Source organism: Puma concolor, chromosome B1 (genome assembly GCF_028749965.1).
Source record: "Puma concolor isolate L17-30 chromosome B1, mPumCon1.1.hap2, whole genome shotgun sequence".
Classification (NCBI taxonomy): domain Eukaryota; kingdom Metazoa; phylum Chordata; class Mammalia; order Carnivora; family Felidae; genus Puma; species Puma concolor.
Genome location: NC_141670.1, coordinates 2681648 through 2697416, shown reverse-complemented (window position 1 = coordinate 2697416; position 15769 = coordinate 2681648). Strand labels below are relative to the sequence as shown.

The window sequence follows — 15769 nt, the reverse complement described above, 5'->3', positions numbered from 1 at the left end:
TTAACCAAATATGTTGGGAAAATACAGCTCCCAAAAGCAGAACAAACCTGACTTAGATGCCTTCATATTCTCTTAAAAATGGTCACTCACAGGGCACCTGGGTGGCTCACTCAGTTAAGTGTCTGACTTCAGCTCAGGTCATGATCTCAAGGTTCATGAGTTTGAGCCCCGTGTGGGTCTGTGTGCTGACAGCTCGGAGCCTGGAGCCCACTTCAGATTCTGTGTCTCCGTCTCTCTCTGCCCCTCCCCTGCTTGTGTCCTATCTCTCTCTCTCTCTCAGAAATAAATAAACATTACCAAAAAAAAAAAAAAAAAGGAATGCTCATTCACTTGGGACTGTATATTCTATTCAGGTTTACCATAAGCACTTTAGTTTTGCACATTTAAAAGGTGAAAAAATTTAAAACAGTTAAGAATGAGTGATATTTTTCCATAGGAATCTCACTTTGGTGCTGTGATATAACACCATGGGTTCTATTCGAGCAAATCATAAATGAATTCATTTATTTGATTAGGAGAGCTTAATTGGATTTTACTTCAAAATGTACCTAAGTCAGACCATGCAAAGTATTTTTAGAATAGCATTTGGTTTATCTAAAGTTAGAAAGTCAAGTGTTTCTTATAAAATCCTTGGAAACTTGGCTATTAAAATCTGTGTACAGAAAGAAGCTGAAATGTTTCAATATGGCAAAAGTGCCCAAACATGCTATGCCCTACAAAACTGACTACCTCAGAGCTGCGGTGTTCAGAAATCATGGGAAGTTGAGTGAGTAAGAGTGTAATTCGTACTCACAGTAATAACAAATGATGGCTAGGAATGTATGGCTAATCCTACACCCCCACAAACACACATGTTTAAATCTTTTTGGGCAATCTGTGGCTATTTTTTCTCACTTGCTATCATAGAGCCAAACCTTTGGGGAACATATTATTCTCTACAGAAAAGGGCGTTACCAGTGACTTTGGCATTCCCGCCAGTGTTGTCTATGACTGTATTCAATCCGGTGAGACCATCTACCACCTGATGAACTACCTTCTCTTAATCTATTAAAGGCATTAGAGCCTGATGGGGCATTTCAATAAATGGTAAAAAAAAAAAAAAAAAAAAAAAAAAAAAAAAAAGAGAAGAGTTTATAAAACACAAAATAAAAATATTTTAAAAACTCTTAAGTGTCAAAGAACTTGCATTTGTAATGTATTTCCATCATTTCAGATCATGTTTTCTTTGCTAGCCATCCAGGCTTGTAATCATAGACTCATCAACTAAACTTTTCAAATGGATGTATCGTAAGAAGTTGCTTAGATATAACGGCCTCATTGGTTTTAGTTGCCTTAGGCAACTCTGAATCCTCTTTCCCAGGAGCTGATGATAAAGCCTACCTTTCTTCCAGGTAATAGACAAGCTAGCACAATGTTTATAATGAAGGTAGCAACAGCATCAGCCACCCCGTCTACCTCTACTGCTACTAAGATGTCAGATTGCCTTCTAGGCATTTTGCATGCATTACGCTTAATCTTATGAAAAGTGAGAGTAACTACCCTTATTATACCCATTCTGCAGTGAGGACGCTGCATGTCAATAACTTGATTTGATGGCTCATGTGTACTTAAGTTGTATGAGCAAAGATTCAAATCCACACAATTTAACTCGATTTAACAGCCATGTCCCTAATGCAGAGTGCTGCCTGAACAGTCCCAGCATCTGTAGACAATACACGGTTTCTGGAGTGAGTATAAGGCTCTTTTATTACAAATCAAGTAAAAGAAAATGATCTTTTACCAAAAGGAGTCACATTAACCATGTGTAACTGAAAAGAAAAGATGTATTTAAATTTTTTTAACTTATTACTTATAGAATATATTGTTTCCCTTCTGTGACTGTAAATGTCATCTCTTGTTTTTCCTCAGTGGAGGTCCTCCTATGTCATGGAGGCATTAATGCAAACACAGACATATTAAGGCTAACTTCCAATCTTCATTTTTCTTTTTCATTTTCATGGGCATAACCATCAGTGAAACTGTCCTTGTCAGGGAAAAAAAAAAAAAAAGTTAACCGTGAATTTGATTTTGCAGGATACAATTATCTGAGGGACTTTCTAAAATTTTATTTTATTTTATTTTATTTTATTTTATTTTATTTTATTTTATTTATTATTTTATTTTATTTATTTTATTTATTTTATTTTATTTATTTTATTTTATTTATTTTATTTTATTTTATTTTATTTATTATTTTATTGTAGAGACAGAGAGAGCATGAAGGGGGAGAGGGGCAGACAGAGAGAGAATCCCAAGTAGGCTCTGTGTTGTCAGCCCAGAGCCTGACATAGGGCTTGAACTCATGGACTGCAAGATCATAACCTGAGCTGACATCATGAGTCAGACTCTTAAATGACTAAACACCCAGGAACCCCTGTTTGAGGGACTTTCTGAACATTAGGATGTCATTATCATGATGGGTATTCTTACCCTGACAACATATCTGTGTATAAATTAAGCTCGAATACGTTCACCTGTGTCTTGCATCCTATTTTACCATTATCTTTCACAGGTGACATTTGAAAATTGCTACACATTTTAATCGTAGCTATGGTTAGAATAAAATGTAAGAACATGGTTGTCTGGTTGGTTTGCTAAATTACAAATTGGATCAATACAAGTCTCTTCTCTGTCGGGCTTTTCACTGGTACATCAAACAACAAATGTCACATATTCAATGATGGATCAACATGTGTTGAATGAATGAGTAATTGTCTCGAAGAGTCCAGCCTCTGGGCTTTTGGCAACATGACACTTTGATTGATAGTATAGCCATCACAAGACTTTTGGGCTTCAGATGTTCAATGTTAAATATCATCTGCTTCACTATTGGCAAATAGACCTCATTTCAAATGACAGCCAGAAAAATGCTGAAAGATCCGTGCTAGGAAAGACTGTAAGTTCACACCAGATCCATTAGGGAAGAGGGTTGTGGTGGACTCATGTCTGTCATGGGCACAGACAGAGAAGCACCAGCATGCATGCTTTGTAGTTGTCAGACACGATCAAGTCCAACCTCAGGGTCAGCATGTTTTTCAGCACAATATGATCGGCGATTCCCTTCACGTCCATTACAGTGTCTCTTCTATACTATGTAAGTTTTGTAGTCAGTTTGTTTTCTTCTGTATTTTTTTTTTTTTTTTTTTTTTTTTTTTTAGTATATACGTGTATCTTTGAGAGAGAGTGTAAGCAGGGGAAAGGCAGAGAGAGGAAGAGAGAATCCCGAGCAGGCTCTGTACTGTCAGCACAGTCAAGTGTGTGGCTCAGTCTCACGGACCGTGAGATCATGACCTGAGCTGAAATCAAACGTCCCATGCTTAACCAACCGAGCCACCCAGGTGCCCCTGTTTTCATCCACATTTTTAGAAAGAGTCTATCTTTGTTCTGAATGCTAGATTTGAAAGTGGCACAACTAAATAGGAAGGAGCATTTGTAAACATTCCAGCCATTCTCAGAAATGGTCTCAGGATACATTCTGCTGTTAGCGTCCAACGAAAGGTCATATTATTTCTATGTCTACCTGCTGTGCATCATGTGGGAGTGCTAAGGAGAAAAAAACACAATCTTTGTGATAAATAAACGCGAGTACAAAAGTCAAGAAAATCCTATTAAGGGTTAAAACCATCACATGATACACACCCAGAAGCCACTGAGCTTTCTGGGCTAAGAAATGTGCGAGGGGGGTACACCGGGCGTAGAACTGTCGCCCAGCCTTTCATTATTGCCATTGTTAGGAGGCATCTTAATGCCTGCACGGGCATTGGGATCATCTAGAGAGAAACAGAGTGCAGCCTGTCCAAGGCCACTTAAAACAGCCGCCGTTGGATAGGGTAACAATGTGGAGACCATTTTACAAGACAGTTTAAGTACTCACTCATACTCCTCAGGCATCACTTATTTTCCAAAATGAATTCTACAGATGTGAAATATGACCCGATTTGACCGGATTTCTAAAAAATCGGTTATTACATAAAGGGAGTGACTTCTGAGTTGCTGGTATCAGATAGATCCTTTAAAAAAAAATCCTTTTAAAAAAAAATGTTTTTTTATTATAAACATGTGAAATCCCAAAGAAGCAAGTCTTGGAATTTTCAGTGCTTTAATTCATCTTTTAATTTGTTTTGAAGTACTTTATGAAGAATACTATGAAAAGACAATTTTCACATTTGTAACTCATCGATAAAATAACGGTACAAATCATAATGTAAGATATATGTTCAACATCTTCATAGCAATAGGTCCTATTTTCTTAAAAAGAAACGTCCTCTACGACACTGACAACCTCTGGTCTCTTGTATTGATCATTTTGGTAAGAGCTCACTGTGTTTATGTGTTACTGTCGCTCACAGCCGTGTCCTGTGGGAATCCTGGCACGCCCACCAACGGCATGATTGTCAGCAGTGACGGCGTCCTGTTCTCCAGCTCGGTCATCTACGCCTGTTGGGAAGGCTACAAGACCTCGGGGTTAATGATTCGGCACTGCACAGCCAACGGGACCTGGACCGGCACAGCCCCCGACTGTACAAGTTAGTAACAGCTGTCATGTGGGCCGAAGGACGTCACCGGCTTGACCGAGAAAAATTTGTTTATTTGTTAAATACTTTATTGATTTTTTTAACACATGGCAAAAACAAGGTCTACATATATATGATGGCTCTATTTATTAGACAGTTTTAGATCTTTCTTCACCTTCTTATTTATATGGTTGAAAATATTTTCTTCTTTTTAACGTCTACTTATTTTTGAGGGGGGGAGAGGGAGATTACATGCGTGTAAGCAGGGGAGGGCAGAGAGGGGGACAGAGAATCTAAAGCAGGCTCTGTGCTGTCAGCAGTGAGACTGAAGTGGGGCTTGAACTCACAAACCATGAGATCATGACCTGAGCCAAAGTCAGACATTTAACCAAATGAGCCACACAGGCGCCCCCAAAGCCATTTCCATTGGCCAGTGGGTTGGACGTTGGAAAATTGGGGCCACAAAAGTCAAGGTTTGTCCTCTCTGTAGAACATCTCGTTTGCAGAGAAATAAGAAAAGTGTTTATTCTCTGATCGCAGCCTTTGTCTCTGTCCTTAACTTTGTGATGAGAGTACCCACGGTACGTAATTAAGGACTGGACAAAGATGGCAGCCGGCATCCCCACAGCCAACCAGGATCGAATAGAAACAAGCGATTCCAAACACAGTGTCCCGACGACCAGTCAGCAAACAGAGGACAATACTGCTGTAACAATTTACTACTGAATCAATTTGGTTTGTTTTCATTAAGTTTAATTTTTTATTTATTTTGAGAAAAAGAGAGTGAGCATGGGAGAGGCAGAGAGGAGAGAGAGAGAGAGGGAGAGACAGAATATCCCAAGCAGGTTCTGCGCTGTCGGCACAGAGCCCGAAGTGGGGCTCAAACCCACGAACCATGAGATCATGACCTGAGCCGAGACCAAGAGTCAGACACTTAACTGACTGAGCCACCCAAGTGCCCCACTGCTTAATCATTTTGAATATCAGCATAAGGGGAGTAACATGAACAGAAACCATAATGAATTCATTTAATGTTTGTTTTTACCTTTCTAATGCTTTTTTTCTTCTGCTCATTAGTTATAAGCTGTGGGGACCCAGGTACACTGGCCAATGGCATCCAGTTTGGGACGGATTTCACCTTCAATAAGACTGTAAGCTATCAGTGTGACCCTGGCTATCTCCTGGAACCTGTCACATCATCCACCATCCGTTGTACCAAAGACAGTACATGGAATAACAGCAAACCCACCTGCAAAGGTCTGTGTCATTACCTTTCTGGTCTTGCTGACACAGAAGCGTTTGTTGAATTCCATTTCACTGCATTTGCAAGCATTTATGATGTCCTCTATGTGCTAGGAATTCTCGTGACTCATTTGCAAATAAAATCACTGCCATTTTCTTAATACATTAATCTCAGCTTTACAGATGGGAAAACAGACTAGCAGAGTTAGTAAATGGCTCAGTGCACAAACCAAGATTGGGAGACATCAGCTCTCAAATGATGGGGTACAAGCTTTAAGTCTGTATTTTGAATCCCAGTGATGTCCTCTCTCTCGGTAAACATTGTTAACCCCAGATTTATTAAGGCTTAAGGCAGGTATGATGGGGAAGAATAATTATAGGACTTTAAACTCCACTTAGAGAAGCCAGTCATCAAATAATGGCCGACCATGTTGGTACCATGATGTTCTGTGGGATTCGGACACTGAGTCTGAAGATGCCCTACAAATATAGAGGCGGTAGAAAAGGTTTATGACTTGGGGGTTGGACTTTGCAGGGAGAGAAGGTCAGGTCAGGGAGACGCCAGTGGATGTGACTTGAACAATGTAACTGAGGGCTGGGCTTTGACAGTGAGAAAACAGTGGTGCTGGAGACAGTTGTCCAAAGACAGCGATCTGCATGGTTAGGGCTCCTCTGCCGGCACTGGAGAGAGCACGTGCCAGCTTCCTTATCAGCCGGGCCAGAGTGGGACAGGAGGGGCACAGGGAGACAAGTGGGGCTTGAGCGTGGCTGGCCCCAAACAAAAATGCAGTGCCTGGCTCTTTGTTGGACTAGGAACCCAGACAGTTCTGGGGGAGTTGTGAGTTGGACCCTGGCAACTGCTAGTGAGGAAGCGTTCATCTTCAGTGGGCTCTGAGAGGCAGATGGGTCTTGGGGCTTGCGTGGACAGAGCTCAGTGTGAGGCCTCCGTGAGAGCTGGGTGCTCAACCGCCTGGCTCCCTCTCCCTTCCGACATGGGCCTGTTGGTGGGCCACGTTTTCCCTCCTACCGGTGCGTAAGGATCGCAGAGGCTCCTGTCTTCCGCCAGCCATCATTAATGCTGTGTCTGTTGCAGGCGCTGGATAAACGTTTACTGAAAGTCACAGACTAGTGTCAGGAGCCATCTAGTCACATGACGTGCTCATGACAGCGACCAATAATTGCACTGGTCTCTGTGATGTCACATGCTTTTGTAGACTTTTGCTCCTCTTTTGAACAGCCAGTGCAGTTGGAAGGAACTCCGTGGGCAACCAGGCCCTTCCAGAAGAGACCACTCTCTCCCTCTGAATCTGTCTGGGGCTAGTCACCTCCTCACGTGATTCTGTGAAACCACGTCGCTCATTACTGTTCCCTCCTAGGGGACTTCTCACTTGATATCCCCTGTCTAGAGCACGTGTCCCCCCTACCCCCTCATGTGTGGACTCTCAAGAAATATTGGTTGAAAAAACTGAATAGATGAGAGATAACAGAGAGGCTCATTTCCAACTGCTGACTGTGCATGTGTGACTGTGTCTTCCGACGTGAGAATGCCTGAGTGTGAGCACGCAGAAGAAAATGCAGGTGAGAGTATACACCTGGGTCCCTTCTCTTGCTGCCTTCTGTCATTGGCAAGCCTCCTCCAGGGTGAAAAATCCAGAAAGCTCTTGGATCTTCCAAGAAGATTTGTCTATCGCAGTCCCCAGCCCCCTGCACTTCAGGGTAATGGCTAGGTTCTAAGGGGGCTACCTGGGGCCACGCCAACCACTCATCATCTGTGAGAACTGCGTCCCTGCTCGGGGGCCCCACCGTCAGCTCATGGCTGATATAATACATTGGGCAGTGGTGTTCCACAGAATCTTCTTAACCATGCAAGTGCTTGGTTTTTAATTATTCGGCAAATGGATCCACAGCCTATGTCTTTCACATATTATATCTTTATGTGTTAAAAAAACACAGAGCTTGCCAACTATATATATAAATCCAGAAGTCTGTACTCATGTCATATAAGCAAGCCCAGATTTGTTTTGTTGTTGAGAACCATCATGAAAAGACATACATTGAATACGAGTATTTCTTCCCTTCTTGGCCTTGTACGTATTGAGAATGTCATGTTCAATCCTGCTTTCTTCCACCGTGTGATATGTTGTGACTTTGCTGTGCTCTTATGTACTTGATCTAAATTAATGAAGAAATATTGGAGAAAAGTTTTATTATCTCAATGTGCTGTCTTCCTCAATAATTCTCGTATTAAAAGAAAACAACCCTATGTAGATGTCCTTTGTGATCCGGGTAGAATTAAAACGTGCATCCTGTGAGTGTTAGGGTCGTGGCGGATGCTCCGGATGTTCAGTCTCGTCTGTTCTTTGAAACAGCTGTCACGTGTGGCCAGCCTCCTCAAGTACAGCACGGGAAGGTGGAGGGAGCAGATTTCCACTGGGGGTCCAGCATCAGTTACAGCTGCGTGGACGGCTTCCAGCCCTCTCACTCCGCCATCCTCTCCTGCGAAGGCCGTGGGGTGTGGAAAGGGGAGGTGCCCCAGTGCCTACGTAAGTCCCCCAGTAATGCTTGTTCCTGGGTCACGTTGCACTGGACCATGAGGAGCACCCTCAGCTCCCGGTGTGAGGAGAACAGCGACGTGTCCTCTATAGCCATGCTACCATATGCAAACGTCCACGCTTGAGACCTCCCCGCTCAAATGCGCATTCTGCCCCTCGGTCATTTCCCAGTTTAATAGTTGTCCCCAAAGATTTCGCAGACACTAGTTACACGACCCAAGTGGGCTGACCCGATGCGGCGGCTCCTATTGTTGGCTGACTGCCTTGTTGTCTCCAACAGCTGTGTTCTGCGGAGACCCCGGCACCCCCGCGGAGGGGCGGCTCAGTGGCAAAAGCTTCACCTATAAATCTGAAGTCTTCTTCCAGTGCAAACCTCCCTTCATACTGGTGGGGTCCTCGAGAAGAACCTGCCAGGCCGACGGCACGTGGAGCGGCACCCAGCCCACCTGCATCGGTAGGAACGTTGGCAAGACCACCCCGAGGGTGTTCGGGGGTGGGGACCGGCACGCTAAAATGGGATCGTTTGTGGCTTCACAGATCCTGTGCCCACAGATGGTTCGTTGGGCAAGCCCTCATCGGCTACTCCGATTAAATCCTACAGATCAACTTTGGACCTGAATTTAGGTCTTGTTTCCCTGTCTGCACCTCAAGCGGCAGGAGCATTCTTTCAGGGAAAGACAGCTTTGTTGAAGACACTGTCATTGCCCTTCTCCAAAGCCACCATCACCGGGAAGACGGCCTGGCTGTTGTTTGGGCGTCGTCCCCTTGGTGCCAGTCTGTCTTCACTGGCCAGTCCCTACTGACCCACCCACACCAGCAGTGGTGGAAGGAGTCGGGCACGACGTCCTGGTGACCTTGGAATATGGCAACGAGACTTACAAGTCAGAAGACGCTTTCCATATGATTTAAGCCCTGCCTTTTTATGTTGCATTTCTGTCTCCTAGAAAGGATTCAGATACAAGCTGTATTTGTCAAAAGTCAAATTCTTAGTGGCAGAGAAACATTACCCTTTATTTCTGTTAAGAGCAATTTTCTTCATACCTCATGGCTGCAGATTCATGTTGATTGATGAGTTAATTTTTTCACCAGCTGTACTGAGCCAAGGAGTAGATGTTCTGCATCTTTGTAGTAAACAATTAATGATCTATAGTCATGGTTTCTAAGAAATTGACTGATTACTACTTAAACACAAAGAGCTTCAGGAATAATTTCCTTGAAGCACTGCCTTTTTTTTTATTAACAGACATGTTTACTGCCATTTCATTTAAACCGTTGCTACACGGTTCCTATCTCTATACTAAGAAATGGTTTTCTTCCTTCCAATAGGTTAGTTTCTCTTGAAAACAATTTGTTTTGTAAGTTAGGTAATTTTTTTCATACGAGCATCTAGAGAGCAGCAAATAATAAAGCTACACGCTCCTCATTGCTCAAGTCCTACATTTTTGGGGAGAGAAATGTCACTTTTGGTCTACCATATGCCTCAACTTTGAAGCACTAAATATATTTCCCATTTTGAAGTCTCGAGGAAAATTAACTCAAGAAATTTGCAATCACGTAATGGATGACTGAAAGAGATGACCACTAGTGAACTCCTTAAGAACCGAGGGATCATAATAATTATTGAAGACAGCATATTAGTGGACCAACCAGTATACTTTGTCTGACCAGAAAATGGAAAAGAGTGTTCATTCTGATACAGAAAATAATACACAGAGCAATTTAGAATCTGATAAAGAACTAAAGAGGAATACCTAAAGAAGTCTGAAAAGAAGATGAAAATAGCAATATACTTTGATTTTTAACTTTAATGCAAAACATCTTACATATCTGCCAAAATATAATTTTCTCAATTTTTTATACTTTGTCTATTTTTAGAGAGAGAGAGAGAGAGAGAGAGGGAGAGGGAGGGAATGAGCAGGGGTGGGGTGGAGAGAGAAGGAGAGAGGATCCCAAACAGACTCCGGGCTCAGCGCAGAGCCCTATGCGGGGCTCGATCTCGAGACCGTGAGATCATGACCTGACCCGAAATCCAGAGTCGGGCACTTAACCAACGGAGCCACCCAGACCCCCCCAGTTTTCTCAAATTTTTATGACCTTTGAGTAAAAATGTTAGAGTCCCTAGAGTAACCGTATCTGGCGCTCTTTGTTTTGTTTTGTTTTTATGTGCACTTCAGATCCAGCTCATAACAGCTGCCCAGACCCCGGCACTCCACACTTTGGAATACAGAATAGCTCCAGAGGATATGAGGTATTCCATTTTTATTTCACCCCGTTTCTATGTAAGTATAAAATGCAATTGACACTCGAACATGTGCGCATGGTTTCACGTACCCTGATTCATCGTATATTTGCGGAGATGCATTGATTCGGAGAGGATGCCCACGTGGTATTTTAACTGTCAAAATTGGGATAGCTGGATGCATCTTAATTCACACAGTAGCAATTGTCATATTGATTTCTACTTGAAAGTTTGCATGACGTGATGTTTTTTGTTCGCTGAACTGTCATGGCAGTTCTCCAGAGTGACTGGTCACTGAATAGCTACACGTAACAATACCCTGTTCAGTGACCCGATGCATCATGGGCAAATAATACTAGATTTTAGAGACAAAAACAGAAGAAAACGCATTCAGCCTCCTCAGCTAGTAGGCTTACTTTGTGATATTTCTTTTCCATGCCACCTCTGTGTATGAACTATTTGCATACTTGATATCACATTTGACGTTCGTTTGACTTTTTAAATAAAAAGTACATTAACACGTTAGGTAGTATTAGAGGAATAACCAAAACTGGGAGGTAATGAACCTTGAAATAAAATGTTTCCACCATCTTAAGTGATCAAGTGACTTCACAGCTCGATGATGAGATGGCTTTGAAAGCCACAGTTAAATATGTGTAGTGCATTCAAGTTAGAGAGCCCACTAATTTAGAATAAAAAGCCTTTTTTCTTCAGCCACTTCACTGAGGCTTTCCTGAAACCTAACATATTCTTTCTTGGTTGGCTCTAACACACCTTGGCTACTTCCTGATGGCATTCCTACACCCCCCAGAGGAACTTGTCGTAGGTACCTATGAGGCACAATCTGGCGTATTTTATGTTAGGTGTCAAATATGGCCCAATCCTCAGGGAAATGCTTACTGGCGTGTAGAAATGTCATGCCACATATACGGCAAGGCCTGCAAATACTATACTGAGTAATGCTCTCACTGACTCCCCACGGGTTCCTTATCTGCCCTCAAAGAGCCCACGTGAAGTCCACATTTAGTGACTACACTCAGCATCCTATCCCTGGGATCTATCTTAAGAAACTAATAGGAATGGATAAATTTCTCACTCCTCTGATGACAAAATCAAGTTACACTAACAAGAATGATAGGTTGGATCCAAAAGCAAGATTTGCTAATACTTTAAAGACACAGACGCCATCCTTTAAGGAGATGGCTAACCCTGTCAGAGGAATCGTCCCAAAATGTTTCTTGTTTCTTCTTTCGTTTTCATCAGGACACATTAAGTTGTGAATATAACAGAGTTTTGTTTTCTTCAGCACTGCATTCTGCAACGTGCTCACGCAGAGTAAGCCGCTTCGGTTTTAGAACATCCCTTGTCATGCTGTGTTCATTACGCAATTTAAATGCTGCCCTCCAGTCTCCGGCGGGCCACGTCCCGTCAATTCATAAACACCAGGTTAATTGACAGTGATCAATCTGGACTGGCCAGGCATCTTCTGCTAAAAGATACTCTATTGAGAAGGACACTGTCTTTTCCTCCGACCAGAACCTGATAGAGGCTCTCTTTTTTCTTCTTGCTAGTAAATAATGTCGCGTATTTGCCAGGAGGTCCGATTGGGGTCAGTGACATCCTGACAAGGAAATTCGATGGAGGGTATTCCTGATAGGTGATGGATTACTCTTTACCCATCTCTGCATCTCAAATCCGTTATTCCTTTGCAGTTTAGGTAAATTTGATTTTTTTTTTTCTGTATAAATTCCAATCTCTACTTTCAGGTGCCAGTGGTAAGGAACAGCTTGTTTATTTTTTATTTTTTTTCTGACACACTCATCACTATTCAGTGCAGCAACTATTGCCCCATGTTTTACTCATAGTTCTTCTCCCCAAAATCCCAATGAGGGAGACAGGGACTGACCCAGATGGGAAGACACATGTAGAGGAATTAAGGACCTGGTTTGAATCCTCTGAGCAAGAATCAGGGTGCACTCTTCACCTGTGCACTTACATGGCTTCATAATTTATGCCTTAGGAACCCACTTGGTCCCATTCCGAACCACAGGGTACGCGAAGCTGCCTTCCAGGTGTAGACCACCTTTCTGTGAGCGTACTTCTCTTCCGTTTTCTGTTCTCCCCAACCTGCATGTCCCGGATATAAGTGATCGGTGACCAGGAGAGATCATTGATTCCCTTCAACACATGACCATCACTGATCCTCAAAAAACATGTCTACAGACCACTGGGAACCTTCCCTTCAAGGCATTTCCAGTTAAGTTGGGGAAGTAGATAAACATACAGGTGCTTCTAGGACATTGCAGTAAGAAGCATATGATGCATCCTTGGAAGGTCAGGAAAGAATGTGCAGAAGTGAAAGTTAGCAAGATATCAACAACTAAGGGGGGGGGGGTAGGGGAGGTTGTGAAGGTCTATTGGGAAGATACTTCAGGCATGCGGGTGGCAATAAAGAGTCCAAGTATCTGCTGCTTCAGGAGGATAGACTGAGTTTCGAGAGATTCTACGATAGAGCAGGAGCTGGCCAATCCCCAGCAGTGTCAACAAAAGCAATTGGGTAAAGCCAACACCTTAAATAGGGATAGCAGGAAATAATGGAAAAGGGAAAGAAATTATTACAATCTGAAGATACAGAGGGCCAAAAGGAAAGAGAAAAAGCGTTCTTTCGTCACCCAAGTAAACTCCCTCTTAAATGACCACAGTTCTCTGTACCTGCCTGTATCCTCACCTCGTGCATTGAGCAACTCAGCCATAACATGCAGTTGAAACGTCCATGCTGGCTCAAACAATGGCCTGACATGGAAGAGAGATGTCACTCGCGTATCTTACCCTGGAATGAGCTTTCCGGCGTGATGACATTGTATCTCGCACGTCCGCTCCGCCTCTGAAGCCCATGTTGGATTTCCTCTCTAGGTTGGAAGCACCGTGTTTTTCAGGTGCAGAAAAGGTTACCACATCCAAGGTTCTACGACTCGGACTTGCCTGGCAAATTTAACTTGGAGTGGAATACAGACAGAATGTATACGTAAGTGTGATTTCTTCCACCGCAGCCAGCCACAGCCTATGTGTTCTCGAACCTCTGGGAGGCGTTTGCCCTCAAGGGAAATAATGAGGAATTGCCTGATTTTTGTTTGTTTGATCATTTCTAATTCCCTAGACCAGAATTTCTCAGAGTTTGATTCCCTAGAACTGGCAGCATCAGCGTCACCTGGGAGTTGGGTAGTGATTAAAATTCTCAAGCTGTGGCCCCAGACTTTGGGAATCAGAAACTCAGGGGCTGGAACCCCAGTGGGAGCAAAAAGGAGGGACAGCACGCTATCATCACCCAGCTCTGTGGGTGATACTGGGGCACGCTAAGGTCTGAGAACATGCCCTAAACCAAACACAAGTGAATGACATCGGTAACACTCACAGAAAGGAAACTTTCTTATCCATGCTATTATTCTTAAAAAAAAAATTTTTTTTTCAACGTTTTTATTTATTTTTGGGACAGAGAGAGACAGAGCATGAACGGGGGAGGGGCAGAGAGAGAGGGAGACACAGAATCGGAAACAGGCTCCAGGCTCTGAGCCATCAGCCCAGAGCCTGACGCGGGGCTCGAACTCACGGACCGCGAGATCGTGACCTGGCTGAAGTCGGACGCTTAACCGACTGCGCCACCCAGGCGCCCCATATTATTCTTCTAGAATGTTTACATCAGATTATTAAAGAGAGGGTAAAATGGATCATGAAATATGTCATGATATTAATAGAAATATCTTAAATGTTATTTTTTTATTTTAGAGAAAGAGCGAGCAGGGGAGAGGGTGGTGGGGAGGGAGGGAGGGAGGGGGAGAGAGAGAGAGAGAGAGAGAGAGAATCTCAAGCAAGCTCCAAGCTCAGTGTGGAGCCTGAAATGGGTCTTGATCCCACAACCCTGGGATCATGACCTGAGCCCAAATCAAGAGTCGGACGCTCAACCGACTGAGCCACCCAGGCGCCCCTTAAACGTTATTTTTGAAGTCCATATGAATTTATCATTCAAATTGTTATGTAGGGTAACATTTTATTTTGTGACTTAATCATGAGAAATAGAAAAGATATTGTGGGAACGATTCATAAGTCAGTATTTCACCCTCTATCAGCTTAATGAAATAAAAAATTTTAATCTTACTGTGTTAAATAAGAGAATCAAGGGGCGCCTGGGTGGCGCAGTCGGTTAAGCGTCCGACTTCAGCCAGGTCACGATCTCGCGGTCTGTGAGTTCGAGCCCCGCGTCGGGCTCTGGGCTGATGGCTCGGAGCCTGGAGCCTGTTTCCGATTCTGTGTCTCCCTCTCTCTCTGCCCCTCCCCCGTTCATGCTCTGTCTCTCTCTCTGTCCCAAATAAATAAATAAACGTTGGAAAAAAAAAATTTAAAAAAAAAAAAAAAAAATAGAATCAAAAAAAGTAGAAGGTCATGAAAAATTCTTTTAATGGTGTATAAAATGTGATTTTTGTGTATTTATCAGTATTATCAGATGTATATTTAATTCAAAGCTATCATCTGTAATACTCTAGTCAAATGATATATGTGGATATTATGTGTGCACAGATATGCATATATATGTGTATATATATTTGCATATAGACTTGTATGTCTGTGTATATGTACATATACAAACACGTGTGTGTTTGTGTCTGTGGATCTTGGAGCTTGCTAATATCAGGTATTCGTATGTTGAAAGTTTGCTGAAGCAGAAAATAGTATGATACTTAAAACAGTTGCATTCATAATTTTAATGTTGTCAACTTGTTTTATAATCATCTGTGAAGAAGTCCATTTCTTGAGACATACGTAAGAAGTTACTTGAGATTTAAACATTGCAATCTTACTTACTCCTAAATTGCATTTTAAGAGAAGTAAGAATCTGTAACATTGCACTCAGCTTTCTAAACATAAATCAAATTTTTACCAAAATTATTGAATTAACTCAATAACAGTCTTGTTAGCTGCCATCAGACAAAAATCAAGGCATATTTCTTTTTTGTGGGGCAGGCTGTGTGGCTCAGTTGGTTGAGCATCCAACTCTTGATTTGGGCTCAGGTCGTGATCCCAGGGTCGTGGGATCGAGCCCTGAGTAGGGGTCCATACAGAGTGTGGAACCTGCTTGGGAGTCTCTCTTTCCCTTTGCTCCTCCCCCTCTTGCACATGTGCACTCTCTC

General features: G+C 42.8%; 1 protein-coding gene across 5 annotated transcripts in view; it reads left to right on the top strand.

Annotated features, from left to right (window-relative positions):
• The window catches only part of CSMD1 (CUB and Sushi multiple domains 1), a 2044057-nt gene that overhangs the window by 2006350 nt on the left and 21938 nt on the right, over nucleotides 1–15769 (top strand). For all 5 annotated transcript variants that reach the window (XM_086703086.1, XM_086703088.1, XM_086703085.1 and 2 more), the window contains 6 exons: nucleotides 4389–4565; nucleotides 5631–5810; nucleotides 8165–8338; nucleotides 8628–8801; nucleotides 10522–10595; nucleotides 13500–13611. In XM_086703086.1, the coding sequence (XP_086559212.1) occupies nucleotides 4389–4565; nucleotides 5631–5810; nucleotides 8165–8338; nucleotides 8628–8801; nucleotides 10522–10595; nucleotides 13500–13611 (891 nt within the window). The remainder of the gene's footprint in view (nucleotides 1–4388; nucleotides 4566–5630; nucleotides 5811–8164; nucleotides 8339–8627; nucleotides 8802–10521; nucleotides 10596–13499; nucleotides 13612–15769) is intronic.